We start from the raw sequence: 25302 nt of genomic DNA, 5'->3' as shown, positions 1-25302 counted from the left end.
TTAACACTCTAGAGGTCACATTTTTGGCCCAATCTTAATGAAACTTGGTCAGAATGTTACCCTTAATAAAATCTTGGACGAGTTTGATATTTGGTTATCTGGGTTTAAAACTAGGTCACCAGGTCAAATCAAAGGAAAAGCTTGTTAACACTGTAGAAGCCGCATTTATGACTGTATCTTCATGAAACTTGGTCAGATTGTTAATATTGATGATCTTAAGGTCCAGTTTGAATCTGGGTCATGTAGGATAAAAAACTAGGTCACCAAGCCAAATCAAATGAAAGCTAGTTTACACTGTAGAGGCCACATTTATGACCGTACCTTAATGAAACTTAGTCAAAATGTTAATCTTGATAATCTATAGCTCAAGTTCAAATCTGGGGTAGGTGGGGTCAAAAACTAGGTCACTAGGTCATATCAAAGGAAAAGCTTGTTAACACTCTAGAGGCCATATTTATGACTATATCTTCATGAAACTTAGTCAGAATGTTAAACTTGATGATCTTTAGGGCAATTTTGAATCTGGATCATGTCGGGTCAAAAACTAGGTCACCAGGTCAAATCAAAGGAAAAGCTGATTAACACTGTAGAGGCCACATTTATGACCATATCTTAATGAAACTTGGTCAGAATGTTAATCTTGATGATCTTTAGGTCAAGTTTAAATCAGTGTCAGATGGAGTCAAAAACTAGGTCACTAGGTCATATCAAAGGAAAAGCTTGTTAACACTCTAGAGGCCACATTTATGACTATATCTTCATGAAACTTAGTCAGAATGTTAAACTTGATGGTCTTTAGGTCAAGTTCGAATCTGGGTCATGTCGGGTCAAAAACTAGGTCACGGGGGTCAAATAAAAGGAATAGCTAGTTAACACTTTAGAGGCCACATTTATGACCATATCTTAATGAAACTTGGTCAGAATGTTAATCTTGATGGTCTATAGGTCAAGTTTAAATCTGGGTCAGGTGTGTTAAAAAACAAGGTCACTAGGTCAAATCAAAGGAAAAGCTTGTTAAGACTCTAGAGGCCAGATTTATGACTGTATCTTCATGAAACTTAATCAGAATGTTAATCTTGATGATCTTTAGGTCAAGTTTAAATCTGGGTCATGTGGGGGCAAAAGCTAGGTCACCGGGTCAAATAAAAGGAAAAGCTAGTTAACACTTTAGAGGCTACATTTATGACCATATCTTAATGAAACTTGGTCAGAATGTTGATCTTGATGATCTTTAGGTCAATAGGTCAGGTGAGCGATACAGGGCCTTCATGGCCCTCTTGTTAACTTTCTTCATACTTCATAGAAAAATAATTGTACATATACTGCGATTTATTTCGAATTTCTACATACCAACTTTCATTTTCCAATAAAATGAAATAGTTTCTGTGCTTTTTAAAAGAAATTAAAGTGTTCACTTTTCTTACTATTGGACCTTTAATCTCTCAGAAAATCATTTTTTTCCTGTGAATGAAAGAAATTGAGAGAAATTTACTTGTGTTGTTCTTATTAACCCCTTGTAATAAATATCTTTCGAACTATACATGTACTTTAATATCCTTTATATAAGTATAACCGTTATGCCGACATGTAGTAGTCGCAACTTGACCGCGGTGGTTGACCTTAGACTGATTATTCATATCGATTATTTCATTATAGGAATCAAGGGTGCTTAGGGTATATGGAATTAGTTTGTATACAGTGCAGTACCAAAGTATATATACTTACATTTGATCAGTTAAAACCTTCCAATACAATAATTTGTATTTACACAAAATTATATTTCCTTTTTCTCATGCAGCTCGTGTTTTACGTACACTCCTTTTCAATAATAAGGTTGTGCCTCATTATGTATTACATTGTATAATGCAAAGATCAATCATCGGGGTCAAGTTGCGTTCACTATACCGTAGCTTGCAGTTGGTGTTTGTGCAATTGTTGTTGTACTTACATTTGTTTCAATTCACATGTTATTTATCTTACAATGTTTTCATTAAATGCAAAGTTACTTTACGATAGTTACCAGTAATCTAGTGTATTGTTTTCATACGCTATCATTCTCATAACGCCTGATCATGCGAGGAACTACCTCCTCTTTGGCATCAAAACGCAGAAATTTCTTTTCCTTCTATGTGAAAACGCAGAAAATAAACACGCAGAAATTTGTTTCACAATTTTTGGGGCCAAAATGCAGAATATTTTGAACGCAGAAATAACCCGCTCTACGGTAGTATAAAAGTGACTTTATAATGGAGATTTATAAACCTTTCGCTATGACTGTTTTATGTCACTGAGCAGTAATACTTGGATTTGTAAATGATGTTTGTTTGTCTTTAGAATGTATCCTTGGTCGGTGGCTGGCATTGAGTGGACTATTTACCAGCACATTGTGGTACCAATGTAATATTGCATAGACATACGCAGTTTTTCTCATGTCAGATCACTTAGGTGTAAACAATACCACCATAGAATATGAAATCATTTTACTGCCTGGTTTAAAAAGAGATGCTTCTGGGTACTGTTTATATTGCCATACTTGTCAGATGGCATAGAAACCTAATATGTAATGATCATTTATAGTCTATTTTTGCGTTTTGATGAATCATTACCTGGTTATAAAATAGAGAAAAGTGGAAACATTTAAGACTTCCGCCTAGTATCCGGTTATTGTAAAGTCGATCATTGTCTTGCAAACCTTGAAAACTCTGACATGATGACACAGTCTAGATGATACATGTGTTCATTTAAAATCGTTACATGAGTATCAGCACTCAGTTTTAGATTTTGAGACAAGGAATCATAAAATTTAACATGACGTTACTTGTATTAGCATAATTGATAATCTGTTCTCTTCAGTATTCATTTGATTAAATATAATTACAATAATTCTAGATCTGTCTTTACACTATAAAACCTTTTAGTGGGACATTGGTTCATATGTTAATTTTACATATAGATTAGATTTCAAAGATAACAACAGAAGATTTAATGTAAATTATACTTGTATGTTCCAGAACAAACTGAATGATCCGGTTTTACATATAAATGTGCATTAAGGAGTTTCGTGGTTAAACTTTACGGTACCTTTTTAGGCTTCGAAAGTAGCATTACTGAAGAGATATTATTTTAAAGCATTTCGGACCATGTTTCGTGTATTCTCCTTTAAAGTTGCATTTATTAAACTTCCTTGAATATCTTTTGATATGAGTGTTTGTTGCTGTCACGCCTGGCTCCTAACACTAGATTTTTTTTACTCTTTTAGGTACTTTCTTCGGTGTGCTGCATTTCCTCTTTTCATGTCTTTTAGCGATGTCACTTAATGTTAGCTTCTGATTATCACTGTTTTTGCAGTTACTGTCACTACTTCTTGAAAGATATGAGTCTTAGATGGGGATCTGAACGGCACGATTTCAGCTGAGTCCTCATCCTTGCTGTCATGAGAACCGTCTGAGTCTAAACACTAGACTTCGTAGAGAAATTACTTCTGAAAGAGAGAAAAAAAAAACATTTATAAGGGGTGAAGGGCAAAGTCATTTATAAAGGGGGTAGGGGTCAACTTTTATTAAGAGTCCTATGGCTCTTGGGACAGAAGATCTAGAGTGGGAAAATGCACGGTAAGACACTTTAACGTTGGCATTTTGAAGACCGGACCACTAATAAAAAGTTTCAAGTCCTCCCCCAAAAGGTCTTTCCCCAGTCTTGTATACATGTCATATTACATATGTTGTACTAGATATCAATAAAATATTTTTAAATGTCTTGGACAACAAATTGTTTTAAATGAGGACGCGATAACTAAAGCTAACCATGTAGTTACAGAGCATTTTATACCAACTCAATATAAAATTGAGCAGGTATTGTACTGATAATATCAGAACTAGAACAGCTTATTAAAACGTAAAAAAACACATTCTAGATACGAGATGATTTTTATGTTATAGTGGGTACCTTTTAAAACTGACGACGACATTCAATGAATTGGTATTTCCCACCTACCGGATGCACAACCGATCTAAAACTGTCGCTTAAAAAACTTTCTCCGTCTGCATATTTCTCGGTAGTAATCTGATAACCAACTTATGTACACTGGCAAGAGAGTGTCCAGTTTCCACATAAAGGCGTCTGCTACCTCTTTACGAGTGTAAGGTTGAATTTAAAATTGATTTATTCTATAGATGACACTGCATGACTCAAAACGGTCCTATTCTTGTTCCGTTTTATTTAAAAGTTACCTACTTTTAACTGTTACTCCTCAATATTGTCGATCATTGCTATGTTTTGGTTACATAAAAGTTGTGATGGAACAACGTGTACAAATGCCATTGAATTGTATCATTATTTGATAGAAATAAAAATTAAAAAAAAGTTTGGAATTTGACAATTTGTTTGTAAGATTTAATATGATTAGTATTCCGATAAAATGCTGTTGATGTATTTCGTGCTTTTCAGTATTCAGCTAAAAGACCTAGAAATTGGAGATCTGATAGAGATAATAAGAGGGTGCTATTCTCACTGGGCTGTCTATGTCGGTAAGCATTTATTTTCATTGAATCCTCCCAAGAAGCTTTTATTCATATTTCAGATCCAGTTTCTCACATTTAACGAAGTAATGTTAGTTTGTTTTCATAATATAATTTTCAGCTCCACTATTCGGAGAATAGGGGGCTATTCTACTCGCCTCAGCATCGGCGTTGGCGTGACTTTTATTTGTTAAAGGTTTTGGACACCGTTTGATTTTCTGCCATACCTTTGTTACTATTGCTAATGTTTTACTGTAACTTCATATAAACATTGTCCAGTATACAAAGTATGTGTAGGGTCTGAGCCCATTATACCCAAGGTCACCAAGGTGTGATACTTAGGTTATTTTTAAGAAAGATTTTCGGAAACATTTGACTTCTGTCATATCTTTGTTACTTTTGCTTATATCTTATTGTAAGTTCACATAAACATTTTCCAGCATACAAACAAAGTATGTACAGGGGTTTGGCCAGTTATACCCAGGGTCAAGGTCACAAAGTTGTCATACTTTGAATTATTTTCATGTTAATTTTTTTTCGAAAGCTTCGTTTATAGCAATACTTTTGGTTCAAGAGATAATGACTTGAAATTGAAAATATTTCTTTATAATCATCATCTGCATGTGTGGTTACAAACCCCATAACACTAATTGTAATTTTGACAGAATTATGCCCTTCTTGTACCAAAGGTATTTTTGCAAATTTCGCTAACTGGAACTTTAATGCAATATAAGATAAAGACTTGAAACTTAAAATATTCCTTTAACATCATTATCTGCATGTGTGGTAACAATCCCCGTAACTCTGACTTGTATTTTTGACCAAAGTATGCCCCTTTCATACATACATACTGTTAACAAACTTCGTTTTCTGGACATAATTTCGGAACTATATAAGATAATGACATGAAAATCAAAATATATCTTTACCATCATCATCTGCATATGTGGTAATAATTCCAATAACTCTTATTTGTGTTCTTGACAGAATTATGCCCTTTGGTTTTTCTTACATTTAAAGTAGAGGTCTCATCATTTCACTGTCAAAGCCCCTAATAGTGGAGCACGCTTTCTTACGGACAGCTCTTGTTTTGATTCCTATTTCAGTACAAATTTAAAAATAATACAGTGAACATGGTAAGTTCATTTGAAACACAAATAAATAAATGTATGACTAATTTATTTGAAGGCAAAATGCATGTTTTGCTGGTGTAAAGATTTTTTTATTTCCCAGTTGTCACTCTAACACTGTATGCTGTCAGGTGACCTGGTGTATGGCGGATGGGATATTGAAGAAAGGTAGGCTCCTTGTTTGTTCATTGATTTCTCTGTTAATATTTCCTTTAGGCGAGACTTTTTGTCATGCAACACGGAACTGACATTTGTCTTTCATCGGTTGTGTAACATTATTTCGGACAACGACTTGATTTAAATGCAAACAAAAACAACAGAAAATAAATTTAAGCGAGGAGGTGCTCGTTTTTTTTTGAAATTTTCGATCCCTTTCTTCCACGATTTCGTCAGTTTATGAAGTACACATAGACTATGTACATAGTCAAAACGTGCGTATCAAGTATCAATCAGTCCCCTGAAAACAACATAATAATAAAATTATTTCTTAAAGAAATTCGTTTTTAAATTTGCCAAGTGTACGGAAAGTAGCCGAGGCATTCTGTCGGTGGACGGAAAGATGTCGGTCAAAAAAGTGACCGGTAGAGACCAATATTTCAGATTTTGCACAAATTGGTTAGGCAAAGAAAGACAATACCCTGACACGGCCACCAAAACTGCTGTATCTTAGAAGGATAATGTGGTTCTATATTTTGACACATGCTCCATGAAAATTTGGTGTGTTTGCTTAATACTTCTCCAGTGTTCAGATTCAAAGATTATTGAAAAATTAGAATTAACTTGTTTCTGTTTTAAACTCATTTGAATGATGTTAAATATATTTGCATATAATCTGATAGATCTTTAGCTTCATACACTCGCTTTAGATGATCTTAACTTGTTGGGACCGAAAGTGCGGAGAGATTTATGATGCAGCCCAGTAAATCACCTTGACGTAGTACCGACGTTGGTTAGACGTAGGATTTTAGAACCGGACGCGGCCCCTGATCCAATCTCAACCAGTCAAAACCACGACCGCTGATAGACGTCAGACTTAGACGTCTAGGAACGTTGAATTTGGCTTGAAAATAGAAAGTCTGTTTAAAATGTTTCATTTATGAAATTAACTGTGTCATTTTGCTATTATAGTTTAAAGATAGTTATCCCTTAACATGCGCTTATAAAAAAATAGTTCATAGCACATCAAACATTCATTAATTATGTTACAAAATCGCATGAGATTGGTCATTTTCGAAAACGGATTTCCTGTTTACATTTAAAAACGTTCAGAAAAAACTTGCATTCTATATACACAGTATAAATTATGTCAAATTCACCTAAGGATCTGTCTTCGACACATGTTGTTTATTAGCCCTTTGCCTTCGCAGAAACTACATCGGTTTAACCAAGTCTTTCCGGAATTTGATATTTGTGGGATAAGATATAGCAAGTTATAAATACTTACACAAAGGGCTCCACAACGTGAGTAGCAGATATTTGAAATTTGTTCTTAGTTTAATACTACTTCTTTTTAATGTTACGTATCTCTTCAAAGATTGATGCATTATGTTATTACTTAAAAATCAATTGCGTTAACATAAAACTTCATTACATTTAGGAGGGGGATTCTTTTGAATTTAATATACATGTTTTTGCACGTAGCAATTATGTTCTTAGTAAATAGTCTAGCATACTTGTAGTTTCAATTATGCAATGATGAACACTGTCAAATTTATTACATTTCAGATGTAAATTTAGCGGAGTGAAGAATCATGCAGCATGACTGAAAACTTGAAAGTGCAATTACTGATTACCTTTGGATTAATGATATTAGACTTATGTCAGCTATCATGTAAACTAAGATGTAATTTACTTGGTGATTACTTGTGATTCAAATTCTGTTGAAAATGTGGCCAGATTTTGGTTGGAAAGTGGTTAGATTTAGTTGGAAAATGGTCGGACTTGCGAGTCTAGCAACTCGTGATCACGACGTTAAACGGTTTGCAAATCCAACCAAATCCAACGTTTATACCGACGCGGGGTCCGACGTCTAATTCGAGTCTAACCGAGTCAAAGTTATGGGTGTGTTTTAAAATTACCTGATCATTTGAGCTAAACTGAACAATTGAATATACAAGTTATAATTTTCTTTCTATTTGTCACTATATGTCAAAAACGGATGCATGCATAGAAAATTGTCATAAATTAATGAAGGTCGGATTTAGAGTAAATATTGGTCAAATTATTTACGGAAAACGTCACTAAAATGATCTAAAATTGCCGAAACAGCTATTAGTAAATTTTGTATTGATCTGTATGCTAAAGGCAGAGATAAAATAAATTTAAACACGAAAGTGTTCAAGGTATTGCATGAATAAGGTTTCTGGGCTTTTTTGCACTCACAGCGTACATCCTGTAACCTTAGAGACCGCATATTAATAGATATTTACGGAAAGAATGAGCAACGCATTTCTCATTATTCAACTATCATACATTTTTACTCGATATTGACGAAAACATGAATTAATTAGTCCAAAGTGGTTCTGTTATTCATATACAACAAATTAACTAATAAAAATGAATGCAAGTTATGAACAGCAGTTGATTTAGGAGAAAATCTGTTGAAAACGGATCATTTCAATGGGCTACGGACACTAAAGGGCTACAGATACCTAATATAGACCCTAAACGTATAAACTGCAATCTTTCTTTTTTTGTGAAAACTTTTTGATTTGACATTTCTTCTATGGATATCGAACAGTAGATATTAAACATGAGATTATGCCATGTAAGATGTGTGCTTTATGTTGTAGTTTTAAATAGGGGCTACAGACACTACGAAAATGTCGCGTTTCAATAAGGCAGAATTCAACATACTGATACATAAGCTCATATGCCGACTTTGAAACACTCAACAATGAAACGTTTACATAACAGTACAATAATCAAAGCTTAATTTGCAACATTTTTATTACCCCCCATCCGTCCTTCTGTCCGTCCGTCCTTTTGTCCGTAACACTTTCGTGTCCGCTCCATATCTCCTAAACCTCTTGAAGGATTTTCATGAAACTTTGATCAAATGATCACCTCATCAAGACGAAGTGCAGAACCCATGAGTCAGCCTTGTCGGTTTAAGGTCAAGGTCACAACTCAAGGTCAAAGGTTTGAGCCTGCCATTTTGTGTCCTCTCTATATCTCCTAAACCCCTTAAAGGAATTTGATAAAACTTGGGTCAAATGATCATCTCATCAGGACGATGTGCAGAATCCATGATTCAGCCGTGCCGGCTCAAGGTCAAGGTCACAACTTGTTGGCTCAAGGTCAAGGTCACAACTCAAGGTCAAAGGTTTGAGCCTTCCATTTAGTGTCCGCTCTATATCTCCTAAACACTTGAAGGAATTTTATAAAACTTGGGTCAAATGATCACCTCGTCAAGACGTTGTGCAGAACCCATGAGTCAGCCATGCCGGCTCAAGGTCACGGTCACAACTTAGGGTCAAAGGTTTTGAGCCTTCCATTTTGTTTCCGCTCTATATCTCCTAAACCCTTTGAAGGATTTTCATGAAACTTTGGTCAAATGATCATCTCATCAAGACGATGTGCACAACCCATGAGTCAGCCTTGTCGGCTCAAGGTCAAGGTCACAACTGAAGGCAAAAGGTTTGAGCCTTCCATTTCATGTCCGCTCTATATCTCCTAAACCCCTTGAAGGAATTTTATAAAACTTGGGTCAAATGATTACCTCATTAAAACAATGCAGAATTATGAGTCACAGGTTGAGCTCCATGTGCACTCTGATCTCCAAAACCTTGAAAGATTTCACAACTGGTAAATGACACTCATCAGAACTCAGATCAGCCATGTCAATCAAGGTCAAGTCGCAACTGAAGCAAGTTTACTCTGTACTCCTTAACCCCCTGAAGGATTTTCATGAAACTTGGGTAAAATGATCACCTCATCAAGACGTTGTGCAGAATTCATGAGTCAGCCATGTCAGTTCAAGGTCAAGGTCACAGCTAAAATAAAAGATTCACCCTTTCACTATCCATAGCAGTGGCGGGGGATTTATCTGTCTTTCAGACTGCCTTGTTGAAAATTAAATAACCTGTGTAACACAACTCCCCAAAAAGACAAAAGATACATAACGCAGGTATATAACCATATTTTCCGCTACAACTTTTATATTAAGTAGCCAAACTTGATTTCCAAAAGAGTTTGGAGCTCTTTAGTGACATACCTACTAAATCAATACTTTATAATTATACCCCCACAAAACGAAGTTTGGGAGGGGGATATATAGGAGTGAGCTTGGCGGTCGGTCTGTCGGCCTGTCCGTTGGTTTTGCATGGTTTCCGGATGATAACTCAAGAAAGGATTGACCAGTTGAAATAATTTTTGGTACATAGGTGTAACATCAAAAAATACTTGTCAAGTTTGAATTTGGGGACAGTAGGTCAAAGGTCAAGGTCACAGTGAGCCTGAACAGTTAAAAGGTTTCCCGATGATAACTTGAGAACACTTGGGCCTAGGATCATAAATTTTGGTACACAAGTGTAACATTATGAAATACAGGTCAAGTTCTACTTTGAGATCAGTAGGTCAAAGGTCATGGTCACAGTGACTTGGAACATTTAAACGGTTTCCAGAATATAACTTAAGAATGCTTGGCCTAAGATCATGAAAATTGATAGGGAGGTTGGTTATGACTAGCAGATGACCCCTAATGATTTTGAGGTCAGTAGGTCACAGGTCAAGGTCAAACCGCTTCGATAGCCTAGTGGTAGAGCGTCCGCTTCGAGTGTGGGAGGTCGTGGGTTCGATCCCCTGTCGCGTCATACCAAAGACGTGAAAAATGGTACCAGTGGCTCTCTTGCTTGGCGCTCAGCATTAAAAGGGCAGAAACTGGCCTCTTCTCTCATACCCTCGTGGCGATGGGTTCCATCAGGAATGAGGTGTCGAGAGTGACTAATAAAAGTTGTAGAACTTCCTTCACAATCGACCTAAAATAAATTATGTATAAACTAAGCTGACAGTGACCCGGAACATTTAAACAGTTTTCAGACAATAACTTGAGAATGCTTAGGACTAGGATCAGGAAACATTATCTGCTGGTTGGTCATGTCAAGCAGATGATCCATATTGATTTTGAGTTCAAAAGGTCAAAGGTCATTTAAACCTTTTACGGACGGACAATAACTTGAGAACACTTGGGCGGAGGATCATGGAACTTCACAGGGAGGTTGATCATGACTAGCAGATGACCTCTGTTGATTTTGTGGTCAGTAGGTAAAAGTCAAGCAAGTTCGGCTTTAACATTGGTTTAGTTCTGTGGCAAGGCCATATTGTGGGGGTATAATTCGTCACTCTTGTGACAACTCTTGTTTTTGTTGTTATAAGACTATAATAAGAATAATTTCTCTATTACGAAATACTGATTTTTATATTGCATCAGCATAACACACAAAAAGCCAGTTTTGATCTCTATGTTGATTTTCGTAAACACTAACGATAGTACGTACAAAGTGTTAAATATACCTAATTATAGGTCTTCATTTGAACTTCAACAAGCCGCCATCAGCATTTATAACTGTATTTTAAAGCTTAGTTAGTAAATGATCTTATTGAAAATCCCTACCCGATCTTGTCTAAGCCGATACGTCAAACTACATTTCAAATGCTGATCATTAATATCTTTTCAAATGGCGACTCCAAAGTTTCTTCTGAAAGAGCAGTATGCCATACTTAAAAATCGTGTGAAATATTAGAGAATACTTTGTAAATGTACGAAGGATTCACATAATTATGACATAAGTTAGCTCGAATGTTCAGGTAAAACAAAACACTTTAAGGTTAGAATCTTTCCGTACTTAAAGTCTTTCCTTCCCAACAAATTAAGGTTGATGAAAGAATAGATTTATCTAATAACATGCAAATATATTTATCAAATGAGCTAAAGACAGAAATATAATTTTTTGATAATCTTTAAAATTCTGTATGGCTTAGAGAGACTGAAATAACATTGAAAATTTGCAGCCCTAATGTTGAAATATAGACAATATGTGAACGTGTCAGGATTTTGTCTTCTGTCCGTACATATTTTCGTAGCAAATTTCTTTCACAGTACACTTCCGGCCGACGTCTTTCAGTACACCGACAGAAATACCACAGCCTTCTTTTCGTACACTAGGCAAATTTTAAAACGAGTACTTTTTTTGAAAAAGAAGAAATATGCGGTTTTCAGGGAACTGGCTTATACACACCCTTTTTTATATGTACATAATCTATGTGTACTTCATAAAATAGCATAAATCGCATAAGAAAGGGATGGAAAATACGAAAAACTGTTAAATTTATGTTCCATTGTTTTTGTTGCATTCAAGGGCAAAGTCTATAAAATTGAGACGTCCTCTCAGCTAAAGGTATACAACCGATAAAAGACAAATGCCGTTTTAAACGACAAAAAATTCTTTTAAAGGAAATAAAAGAATGATAATGAAATTAAAGAACAAACAAGGAGCATACCTTTCCTCAATATCCACATCCGCCATCTTTACTCTTTCTTGCCGTACACCAGATCAGGTGACAGCATACAGTGACTAAATAAATAAAAAGAGCATATTATTAATAATTAATTTATTTTTTAAGTCACAATTATTGAAATGAAATTAAACACACAATAAGAAATTGTAACATACAGGAACAGTCATTATCCATCAAGTTAACGGCTTTTGTCCGTCCAAAGTGCACTTCACAAGAAACATTTGTTCCTTCGTTTAGAGCGACAATCAAAGTTTTCTATATTACTATCTGTTTTGATGAAGTGATGTGCCTGTGTGCATAATATGCTGATCGAATCTCTTCTATTGCCCCCTTATTCTTTTTACACATTTACAGTGTGTGTAATAATATTTTTACTTAAGTGTTAAAAATACACATAGATTATATCTAAAAATTTCAAATGAGCGGTCAGCGAATATTGGAATAAGGAAAGGAAGCTTCGAGATGATAACTTTACGTTATTTGTCTCGTGGTCATCAGATACTTACCTCGTTATCGACGACATACTATCTTATAATCGTGAGGTAGTCTCGTGGCCAAGATAACACATGAAAAATAATTTCACCCCGTAACCTCTGTAATAAGGCAGGAAAATCCTGACAAAACAGAAGTTATTTTAACCAGGCAGTGATTTGTTTGCGTATTTTTACTGCCGAATATCGGCACTTTCTCCTCGCCAAGATGGACCATTTTCCCCCAAAATCGTCAATTTTCCCCCTAAAAAGAGTCCCCCCTCAAATTATATGATTTTATTACCAAAATGCAACAGTTTATATTCGGGCGTGAGATCCGCGCTATCTAACATGAAAGTGGCAGAAATAACATCAAAAGCGTCCTTTTTAAGATCAAAATCGCATCAAAGTTACCGTCGCAAAAACCCGTGACAGACAAAACATTGCCGGTTTTCAAGAAAAATATGGACTTCAGTCGGTTTAAATATGTTCCATCATGTCAGTTTATTATTTATGGTTATGCAAAATGACAATATCTCTCCTAATTTTTTGAAAATTGGATATCAAAATCGCCGCGATTGTTCCGATTTTCGGATAGACAAAATTTCGGACGTTATCAGATTTCAAGGGCATGAAGTAAAATTGATAAATAGAATTCTTACAAGTTGTATTGGTGTCTTAATTTATGTATCACCAAAATTTTCACGATTTTAAATCCAAAGTGGTTTTGAAAAAAATATCAACTCTTCAAACAACATTCTGTTAGGAAATGTAAAGATTTATATCCCTTAGTATGGAAATTAAACATATTTCTATTTTTCCCAATTTTGGGAATAATCGCACTTATTTTCCCAATTCAGCGGGCACAGGAACCTTTATTTTTTCCAAAAGAAAAAAAACACAGCCATGCTCAGGTGAGTTTTTTTCTGATCGCTCGATGTCCGGCGTCCGTCATCCGTCGTCTGTCGTCTGTCTGTCAACATTTAGCTTGTGTATGCAATAGAGGCTGTATTTTTCAGTTAATCTTCATGAATTTTGGTCAGAATGATAACCTTGATGAAACCTAGGCCGAGTTCGAAAATGGGTCATCTCGGGTCAAAAAGTAGGTCACTAGGTCAAATCAAAGAAAAACCTTGTGTATGCGATAGAGGCTGTATTTTTCAGTTGATCTTCATGAATATTGGTCAGAATGATTGCCTTGATGAAATCTTGGCCGAGTTCGAAAATGGGTCATCTCGGGTCAAAAACTAGGTCACTAGGTCAAATCAAAGAAAAACCTTATGTATGCGATAGAGGCTGTATTTTTCAATTATTCTTCATGAATGTTGGTCAGAATGAACCTTGATAAAATCTAGGCCGAGTTCGAAAATGGGTCATCTCGGGTCAAAAAGTAGGTCACTAGGTCAAATCAAAGAAAAACCTTGTGTATGCGATAGAGGCTGTATTTTTCAATTAATCTTCATGAATATTGGTCAGAATGATAACCTTGATGAAATCTAGGCCGAGTTCGAAAATGGGTCATCTGAGGTCAAAAAGTAGGTCACTAGGTCAAATCAAAAGAAAAACCTTGTGTATGCGATAGAGGCTGTATTTTTCAATTGATCTTCATGAATTTTGGTCAGAATGATTACCTTGATAAATCTAGGCCGAGTTCGAAAATGGATCATCTGGGTTCAAAAACTAGGTCACTAGATCAAATCAAGGAAAAACCTTGTGTATGCGATAGAGGCTGTATTTTTCAATTGATCTTCATGAATTTTGGTCAGAATGATAATCTTGATGAAATTTAGACCAAGTTCGAAAATGGGTCATCTCGGGTCAAAAACTAGGTCACTAGGTGAAATCAAAGAAAAACCTTGTGTATGCAATAGAGGCTGTATTTTTCAGTTGATCTTTATGAAATTTAGCCAGAATGATTACCTTGATAAAATCTAGGCTGAGTTCGAAAATGGGTCATCTGGGGTCAAAAACTAGGTCACTAGGTCAAATCGAAGAAAAACATTGTGTATGCTATAGAGGATGTATTTTTCAATTGATCTTCATGAAATTTGGTCAGAGTGATTGCCTTGATGAAATATAGGTCGAGTTTGAATATGGGTTATCTGAGGTCAAAAACTAGGTCACTAGGTCAAATTAAAGAAAAATCTTGTGTATGCGATAGAGACTGGTTTTTTCAATTGATTTTTATGAAATTTGGTCAGGATGATTACCTTAATGAAATCTAGGTCGAATTTGAATATGGGTTATCTGAGGTCAAAAACTAGGTCACTTGGTCAAATCAAAGAAAAAACTTGTGTATGTGATAGAGGCTGTATTTTTTAATTGATCTTCATGAATTTTGGTCAGAATGATTGCCTTGATAAAATCTAGGTCGAGTTCGAACATGGGTCATCTAGGGTCAAAAACTAGGTCATATCTAAGAAAATGCTTGTTTTATCGCAAGAAACCAATTTTTTGGTCCAGTCTTAATGAAAATTGGTCAGAATATTTGTTTCCATGAAATCACTAGGTCAGACATGTTTTACACTGTGATGGTGTGTTTCTTAGGTAAGCGACCTAGGGCCATCTTGGCCCTCTTGTTTTTTATTTGGGATATGTCGCTTGGTTTCAGCACAATAACGTTAGTTCGGAATAAGCTATAGTCACAAAACTTAATCTGTAGATAGATGGTAAAATTTAAAAGGTTGGGATTGCATTTGGGGTCATTTAAGAAAAGGTCAAGGTCGCTGTTGCTAAAAATAGAAAAAATAGTTTCCGCTCAATAACTTTAGTTTGCTTTGATGTATTGAAATTAAACATGATCTATAGGTAGCTTATTTAAAGCCAAGGTTGGTATTTATATGGGGTCAAGTTCAAGGTCAGAATAACTTATTTAATCTTCACACTTAGAAAACTCCGCGATGGCGCAGTGGTCTATAGCATTGGGCTACTTTCTAGTCAGGTGGGACAGAAGGGCGTCGGTTGAGAACCTACTGAGTTTTTTTTTTTTTTTGATAAAAAGGGTCAATTTAATGCTTTTTCTCTATGTGATCATCAAAAAGGTGGTGTTAAGGAAGCTTATCTGAAAAGTTACCTTTAAATGATATATTGGGTCACTAAGGCTAAAAGGTACAAAATGGCTTCCACTCAATATCTTTAGTTTAGGTACACTTATGTCAGTATACTTAGTGTATAGATAGCTTCTTTAAAACACAAAAGGTTGGGAATGTATTTGAGGTCACTTGGATCAGGGTCAAGACATCTTTTCTATGCAAAAGCTTATACATTCCTTTTCTATCTCAAAGTAAAGCAGTGGACAATATGTTTTTCGGCGACGCGTCTAATTCGTTTTCGTTACCTAATGCCAGTGACTTTCAGTTTTGCAAATCAACTATTTGATACGCATTATCTATTTATCAAAAGGAAGATTATAGCAACCTCTTCCTGATTGGACGAGTGTCAATTTCTTTCACTTGTAAATGTGTACGCTGAGTGAAATGTAGACAAGCGTTTATCCTAAACGATGCTGTTCACAGTTTAAAAGCTTACTTTGGCTCAGCATATTAGCAAGAATATTGATATATCTAAAAATAATAAGTAAGTTTAATAAATATGATAAAAAACCTGTTCAAATACCAAATTATATCAAATTAAAAGAATGAGCTAATACGATCGCGTATCACATAGATAAGGAGTGATAAGAGTAATTTATGTAAGAAGACTTTTTAAAAGATTTTTCCTTGTTACAATTGTATAAATGTATATATGAAAAAAGTTTCTTGCTTTTGGACTTATTCAGATTGCATATAAACATGAGTACTTGTTTGCTTGGATAGATTTGTTATAAATTATTTAACTGATTTATTATATATGAATATTTTTCTTTAGTATGGTATGCAATATTGAAACCAGTTGAAATTGTTTTATTAATAAAGCAATAATGACTGAAATTCATTATACGAAATGAAGGTACACTGCAACAGTTTATCTATGTTATGACATACCGGTTCAACCTTTGTTTATGAAACTATAATATTGTAATTTACTTGTATTTTTGTTTGACCTTGCAGCTTTTTTATAGTGTGAGGTCATTGTCACAAAGATTCATGAATAGCGGAGTATGCATTTGTTATACCGCGATCATTGGCCTAATTTTAAAACTAAAAAATAATAAATAAAATAAATCCTTTAAATTTATTTTTCTTCATAGATATTCTAATCAAACTTGATTTGTAGCATCTTTATTAGGCCGCAACCAACTTTGTTCAGCTGGGACATTTGACCCCTTTTTAGGGGCTGCTAAAAGCTAAAAACTAGTTAATGCTTTTACAGCGTCTCATGAACAGCTTGGGGATCTTTGTCATACTTGGTCTGACGCATCATTATAAAGTCCTCTTCCAAATCTTTATAAGGAATTGGGCCCTATTAGGGACCACTATAGCTAAAAGTAGATATGCCTTTCTTCGCATTAACCACTAAATGTAATGGATTTTTATCAAACTCGATGTGTAACAATATCGTAAGGTCTCCTGCTATTTTGTTACAAATGGGGATAGGGACCAATTTAGCTAAAAATATAAACACGTTTAATGACCTCTTCTCATGAACCGCTTCATGAATCTTCATCAAACTACTGCTGTAATTATTTGTCTAAGGATAAATGAAACAAAATTGCAACCCTACGAAACCTTTGCGAAAAATTAAAAGAGAACCATTTAAATTGTTAAAGTGCGGTGTTTAGTTTTGCAATTTGAAAAATGTTAGATGAAAGATGAATGTTAGATGAAAAATTCATAAACTTCTTTCCTTATTACAATTCGCCGACAATCATTTTTAAAGATATTTCTTGTTATGGTATACGTTTGTTTATAGATATCGGGATTGTTTTGCAAACATTTTAGTAATCATATCTTTACAGTAGCGCTCGTCTTCTTTTAAGCATAAAACAAATATGAGGAACCAATAGTCCTGCTATGATTTAATTTACACTTTGCTAGTGTGATAAACTTTAAAGAGGAAGTGTTACGTCAAGGGTAACAACTTCTTGTTACAGTAAGTAAAAGTAACAGAAAAACAAACCGGCAACTATTAACGATAACAAAATTTTATTCTTAAACTAAAGTAACAATTCAAATACATTTAAAAATGTCAAATAACCGTAAATTCCAATCTTATGCGGAAAGATAGTCCAAATTTTGTCCAGGTCAAATTAAAATCCAATCAGTATAAATCCAACAATATTTCACAGCAGTTTAAAACCGGATTTAGTATGTCCAAATAATATATTAATTTATCCTCCTGTCAAAGAAAACTTTTTTTTAAAATCCACAATTCTTTAAAAAGCCTTCAAATGTTAAATATCCAAACTGGTAATATTTTGCTATTAAGAAATACCGAAAACCTTTCAATAATACTTTAACTTTAGGTTCTGATTCTGTCATAAAACAGCCCCCTATTTAATGTATCATGGAAGGTTCAAGAACTTACATGTATCACTAATAATAAAAAGAAAATGAAAATCCCGAAATGAAGAACAATCTAGACTTTAAATATATACTGTCACACCCTGTTTATCAATAATGTAGTAGAACATTCTGAAATACCATAGAATACTTAGAATGACTCAAAACTAGGTTAATAAACAATAAATTGCCTCAGGGAAAATGACATATACTAACAAAAGTTAGAAATACCTGCAAATATTCGAAATCAATCCGTCTTCTAGCATAACCGATTTCAACTTCTATTCAATCTTTCATTTTGCTACCATTTTTTGTCAGGCTTAGTAATATGATTGTTTACAGCTGCAGCTACTTTTTATCTCAGGCGAAGGACATATCATACACAAAGCAACCAGAGGCTGGAGTAGCAGTTCTCAGATTGATACTTTCAGTTCATCATTTGGAATTCTAAATGACAAAGCAATCGTGAAAAAGGATAAAATCAAAGATGTAGCACAGGGCTCGACTGTCATGGTGAATAATATGTATGACTTCATAGGAGGGTAAGAATTTAATTACTAAAGTAAAAACGGTCTTTGCATTTATCAAGTTCCAACATTTTTAACCATAACCCTTTTCTGCTAAAGGTAAATGAATACCCAAATCTATTTTGGTCTTGTAATTATGACTTAAAAATAATTCCTATCACTTATATTTCGAATTTTAATTGAAAACGATGATGCAACTGGAGAGTAATGAATCTTGCTTTTTTGTCCTTACGTTTGAGAATATCTTTTGAATTACAGTGATTATTCAACTTTGTTTTTCAATGACAGGCGGAATCCTTCATGCAAGTTCCGAATGGATGTTAACACGACGCATCTAAGTACATATTTTTAGCTCACCTGAGCCAAAGTCTCATGGTGAGCTTTTGTGACCGCTCAGTGTCCGTCGTGCGTCCGTCAACATTTTCGTAAAAAATCTTCTTGAAAACCACTGGGTAGAATTACACATAACTTCACAGTAATGATCCTTATGTGATTCCCTTTCAAAATTGTTCAAAGAATTAAATTTGATGCAGAACTCTGGTTGCCATGGCAACCGAAAGGAAAATTTTTAAAGATCTTCTTGTCCAAAACTGCAAGGCTTAGAGCCTTGATATTTTTGGCATGTGACATCATCTTATGGTCCTATATCAAGATTATTCAAATTGTGGCCCTTGGGTGAAAGGGGCCCAGCCCCGGGGATCAAAAGTTTTACATAGATTTATATAGGAAAACACTTTAAAAATCTACTTGTCTAAAACCACATAACCTAGGCCTTTGATATTTTGTATGTAGCATTGCCTTGCGGTCCTCTATCGAAATTATTCAAATTATGCCCCAGAGGTATAAAAAAAGATTTACATAGACTTATATAGGAAAAACACTTTAAAAATCTTCTTACCTGAAACTGCAAGGTCTAGGCTTTCGATATTTGGTATGTTGCCTTTCCTAGCGTTTCTCTACCAAAGTGTTTCAGATTATGTCCCCAGGGTGAAAAGAGGCCCTGAACCAAGTTCAATATAGACTTATATAGGAAAGAAGTTAAAAACCTACTTGTCTGAAAGTTCAATGCCTAGGCCTTTGATATTTGGTATGGATCATTGCTTTGGGATCTCTAACAAGTTTGTTTAAATTATGCCCCTGGGGTGAAAAGAGGCCCCGCCCTGGGGGCACTTGTTATATTTATGAGTTATATTGGAAAAAATACTTCAAAAATTTTCAGATCATCACATCAGTTTGATTTGATTTAAACATATTTTATTCCTTCCTTTTTATGACAACGTATACAATGTACATATACAGAATATAAACAAAACATTCTAAGAAAGGTAAAAGGGTTGGACCACAAGTTCATATAACATCAGTAATTCGGTCCGTCCCCGAAGGTATGTTTAAAGGAAAATTTTACATTATAGATTGCATTGTATTCTTATAAAAATGACAAAATGTAATTGGAAGAGAACAAAGTTAAGCGAAATGAATAACAACAATGTTGGAGAAGAAGTAGAATGATTTAACTGTAAAAATAAGAAAGCTAGATAGATGGTAATATAAGAAGAGAGAGAGTCCAGAGTGTTCCAAGGGTCGTAACTTGATGTGTGGGGTACAGCTGTGTTAAGTTTATATACTAAAGTAATACGGCAGCAATCAGATTTCTTAATGAAAACGATTTGTATGTTTGATATATTTTTGTACTTCTATAAATATTAGTGAATTTTCTTCTTCAGTATAATTTTCATCTCCAAACAAAAGAGTACGCGTATTCAGGTGATGAAAGATACGTGTGGCGTTCAGAAGTTGTATTCTTTGTAAAGCATAATGTCTACATTTAAAGAGAAAATGTTCGGCATCTTCAGTATCGTGACCACAATCACATGCAGCATTGTCTCTCAAATGATTATTATATAAATCAGCATTTAAATTACTGCATTTATTACGCACTTGAGCATGGTAAACCGAGTACAGCCTTTCGCCAATACAAAAATATGTAGTTACAGATGAAGGTTTGTATTTTAGTTTAAGTTTTGATTTAAAAATATGAATTGTGGATGACTCTTTTATATCGGATTCTAAATCGTTCCATAAAGAAGAAGCTGATGGAACAAACGAGTTAGCAAATATTTGCGTACGACGAGCAACTGTCATATAATCATTCCCGTTTCTTAGAAGATAGGGTACATCATTGGCAACTGTATCTGGAATAAGATTTAATAGATAGTCCGGTAATGTACGATGCTTAGCTTTATACATGGTAACGAGTTTCTGAATGTTTCGTCTGTCGGACAGAGATACCCAACCAATTTCGTTAAGAAGACGTTCGATAGAAACAGACCTCGTAAGACCTGTGACAATACGTGCAGCCTCGTATTAGAGTTTTTCAAGAGAATGTTTTTCGTAATCTGCACAGCCATCCAAGACTATTGATGCGTATTCTAGAACAGGTCTCATGTAGGATATATAAATCTGATTTAACGTATTTCTTTTTAGTTTGAACTTTAATGCTCTCATTGACCCTAGAATTTTTGAGGCAGATGAAAGTATATTATTGATATGATCGTGCCATTTACCATCTGATCTAAAAGTAACTCCTAAATGTTTATGACTGTCAACATAATCAAGATGAACATTATCAAAGTAAAGAGACGGTTTAACTTCAGATCCGAGAGTAAAAAATACCACTTCTGTTTTGTTCGGATTAAAAGTTACTAACCAACGCTTGGACCATTCAGCTATTTTATTTAAGTCGTCATTTAATGTACTTTCCATAGAAGCAATATCAGAGGTGGAAACTGCGAGAGAACTGTCGTCTGCAAAGAGCGTGTTACACTAGCAAGATTGTCTGCAATGTCATTGACATAGGTTGAAAATAATAAGGGCCCAAGTACAGAGCCCTGTGGAACACCTGCAGTGACATACTTACAATCAGAATATGAAGAACCTACAAATACCTTTTGATTGTGATTACTTAAATAATCTTCAATCCATTGCAAAATGTGTCCATTAATTCCGTTTTGTTTTAATTTAAAAAGTAATTCATCATGCCAGAGACGGTCGAAGGCTTTTGAAATGTCACAAAAAACCATACTGTTGGGATTTTATTATCGAAGGAGTAACAGATTTGGTGATAAATGTCAAACAGGCTGATATACAGTAGAGTGCCCTGTAAAAACCTGACTGCCTTTCGTAAATTAACTTATTAGCAAATAGATGATTGTAAATGTGTTTAAACATAACTCTTTCCATAACCTTACCAACGCAGCTGATTAAAGATATAGGTCTATAGTTTGAAGGACTATTTTTATTACCTTTCTTAAAAAGTGGCATAACTACGGCCAATTTCCAGATTGCGGGATATTTTCTTTCGGTTAACGACCTATTAAAGAGAATACACAATGGCTTACAAATTGAGTTTTTACATTCTTTTAACATTCTGTGACTTATTTCATCGGGCCCAGATGATTTATTTAAAACGAGAGAAAATAAAATCTCAATAATTTCTTGTTCTTGAATATAAAAATCCTGTAAGACGTTATTAGTTTTTGGGAGAAATTCTGGAAGTTTGTTCGTGAATCATCAACTGTAGATTAAGATACAAAAGTAATCATTTAAACAATTCGCTTTTTCGGTATCTGACGTATAAATCACATCATTGCCATCGATATCAACATTTAATGGTGGTATAATTTCACAGTTTTTGTTGTCTTTTACTAATTGTTTAACTGTTTTCCAATACGATCTTGGATTATTATACATACTGTCACTTAATGTAGATTCTAAGTCATTGTAGTATTTTTGTTTAGCATGTGTTTTAAGATTGTTTACTTTATTCCGAAGTTGTTTGTAAACATTCCAGTCATTAATTTTACCTGATCTTATAGCTATAGATTTTTGACGGTCTCTTTTACGGGAAGTACGACGAATGAATGAGTCATACCATGGTCTATCCTTTGGCCTTATCGTTACATAGTTGGACGGAATACAGAGTTTTGCTAGTTCCATAAATTTAGTATTAAAATTTTCGGAAGCCTCATCGATTGTGTTTAAATCAAGAAATGACCAATCAGTTGCAATTATCAAGTCGTTGAGTTTATCAAAATCTGCACGGTTATAATACCATACTAGTCTTTTTAAGGAACAGATGGGGGTAAATTAAACTTCATGTAAATAAAAGTGCCAAAATGGTCACTTACATACCTCGGGGTATGAAAAATACCGGAATGTAAAAGTAAATCCGCATCAGAGATGGCAATAGGGTCGATAATGTTATGAATGAGCTGAAACCCTTGTTGTTCCGAAATAACATTATACATATTGTTTAATAAGAGGACGTCTCGAAATTTATGATTACTAGAGTTAAGCTGGTCTTCATTAATGTCCCCTACTAACAGAATTTTACCACATTTTTGAAAAGCATTTTCAAGACAAATACTTAGCCTGTCCAAAATTCAACACCTGTGTTTGGTGGTCTATATATATTTGCAATTAAGTATTTTCATTTCGGCATTTTATTTCAATCCAAAGAGATTCCGGTAAGTTATTTTCTAACTCAATTAATATTTAGATATTAAATGATCCTTAACGTATACTAAAAGTCCACCCGAGTGACATGTATTATCTTTACGATGAATTTCACAGAAGTTTAACATTTTCAATATGTCATTACTGACTGAGTTATCCAAATGAGTTTCAGTGAAACAGACGACATCAAAGTCCAACCAGTTATCGCGTATATACTCTAATTTATTTCGAATGCTTCTGATATTTTGATGAAAAACAGAAAGAGCGCTTTCAACCAAGTCAGTTGGTCCGGGATTTAACTCGACATCACCAGATAACATTAAAAGTTTATTAAGAGGAAACAAAATTGTAGAGTCATTGATTGGAATAACATGTCCGATTTATCGAACACATTGAAAACAATTTCGTTTGTAACAAGATTACCAGCATATAATGAAACTAGTATCCCAGTATGAAGATTTATAAGACTCGAATAGATAAAACAAGTCACTTTTCGTATCATAGATACATAAATTGACAAATAAATTATAACTTTCAGTAATGTTTCTAGAGGATAACAGTAAAAATGATCTGTTTTAAAGAACCTTTGAATGCCGTTATAAAATAAACCTATTGTCGCACGGTATGCGCTTAAATCATTCACTATCTATGAGGGTATAGACACAATAAGTACATAATTGGTTTGTTGGCGACAGGTAGGTTATCAAAACAAAATAACGTTACCCCTGAAATGCTACACCCAAGAAGCCCGGACTCGAAAGATGAAGAAAAGTGAAAGAGAAAGAGAAGAGTAGGAAAAACATATGTCACATCAGTTCAAACAACAATATTTTTTTATCCAACATGTTTACCTCCGATTTGCTGTCAGCCTTTTTGTTGTTTCGGAACCTTGCTATCTTCTTGAATCAACGTATCTGTCTTCGTGTTTCGCCAACATGCAAACTCCTCACAAAAACTAATTGTTCAGCATGCAGTTCAATTCTGAGTATTTTTGAGAAATCCATTTGCAACTGTTTAGCATTTGTGATTGCAAATGACTCAAAGTGTTAATGAACGTTAAATCTTAGTAAATACGGTATTTGAGTAAAACTGAATTTATACAAATATCCCGCATTCTTTTATATGCCCTACTGACAAAAAAGCGCTAACGGTACAAAGGTAATATCACTTATAAAAACACGTTAATCCTAATTTCTATAGAACGCGTGGAAGAGTTTTCAATAATTGCAATTTTTATGTCAGGTGGCCTAAGTCGGATAGACAACTCGTGACGTTGTCTATACTTTTTCATGCAAATCAAGTATAATTACCATCAAGGAAACACAAAAAATACAGTTATTTCTGCAAGTGGTGCGTCTTAAAACGGGATATTCGTTTGAATGAATTTTAAAATCACGCGATCCCCGGTTACGGAAAAGCGATAAACACGAAAGTAGGACTTTCCATTAACCACCCATGTCAGCCAAAGAAAAAAAAAAAAAAAAAAACATCATTCGTTTTTCTGCAAATGTTTTGACTTCAAACGAGTTTTGCACGGCTATTGTAAGTTTAGTAGTATATTTCAAAATGTGTAGTCTTTTTTAAAGATTTATTCTTTTTTATTCATCTTTATTTGGCACCTATAACCAGCAAGGTTATCCGGCCGAGAATGAAAAAAAAAAAGAAACATCTGGTGTATCGCCCTCCTGCATCGCTCGGCGCCATTTTGTTTCTTAATAGAACGTAATGACGCGACGTTGCGAAGCGTAACGTTTGGCGTTCCGCCAGACGTCGCTGAATTACACCTTCTTCACCTTAAGGCCTTTCCCTTTAATGAAAAATGTAAAAAGGCTAACTTCAGCTGTGTTTGTACATGTAATAATACTCGTGTCTATGTGTAAATATTACATTAAGATTTACAAGGATATTTTTATTCTGCAACATAAAAGCATTAATAAAATTGTATATGATTGATACCACATCAATTTAACCGAAATATAATATACAACATAGCCTACCCGCCATTTATTTTTCAGGTTTGTCAAAATTACTTAATATACTTTTCTTTCAAATTTAGATTTCACTCAGATACGTGTTATTGAACTTTCAACGAAGTCGAATCATGCTGTCAAATAAATTATTCATTTACGACTTCAGTCAATTTGACACGTCACAAAAAATAAACTTAATTCTAAACAATTTAC

At 34.4% G+C, this 25302-nt stretch overlaps 1 protein-coding gene across 1 annotated transcript in view; it reads left to right on the top strand.

Annotated features, from left to right (window-relative positions):
- LOC123531910 (phospholipase A and acyltransferase 1-like) overlaps positions 1 to 25302 on the top strand; it is a 78269-nt gene that overhangs the window by 30520 nt on the left and 22447 nt on the right. Inside the window, exons 3-4 of the mRNA XM_045313210.2 lie at positions 4447 to 4526; positions 18442 to 18619. Of these exons, the coding sequence (XP_045169145.2) occupies positions 4447 to 4526; positions 18442 to 18619 (258 nt within the window). The remainder of the gene's footprint in view (positions 1 to 4446; positions 4527 to 18441; positions 18620 to 25302) is intronic.

Source organism: Mercenaria mercenaria, chromosome 11, assembly GCF_021730395.1.
Source record: "Mercenaria mercenaria strain notata chromosome 11, MADL_Memer_1, whole genome shotgun sequence".
NCBI lineage: Eukaryota > Metazoa > Mollusca > Bivalvia > Venerida > Veneridae > Mercenaria > Mercenaria mercenaria.
The sequence above is the reverse complement of the archived record's forward strand: the minus strand, read 5'-3'. Positions and strand labels throughout refer to the sequence as shown.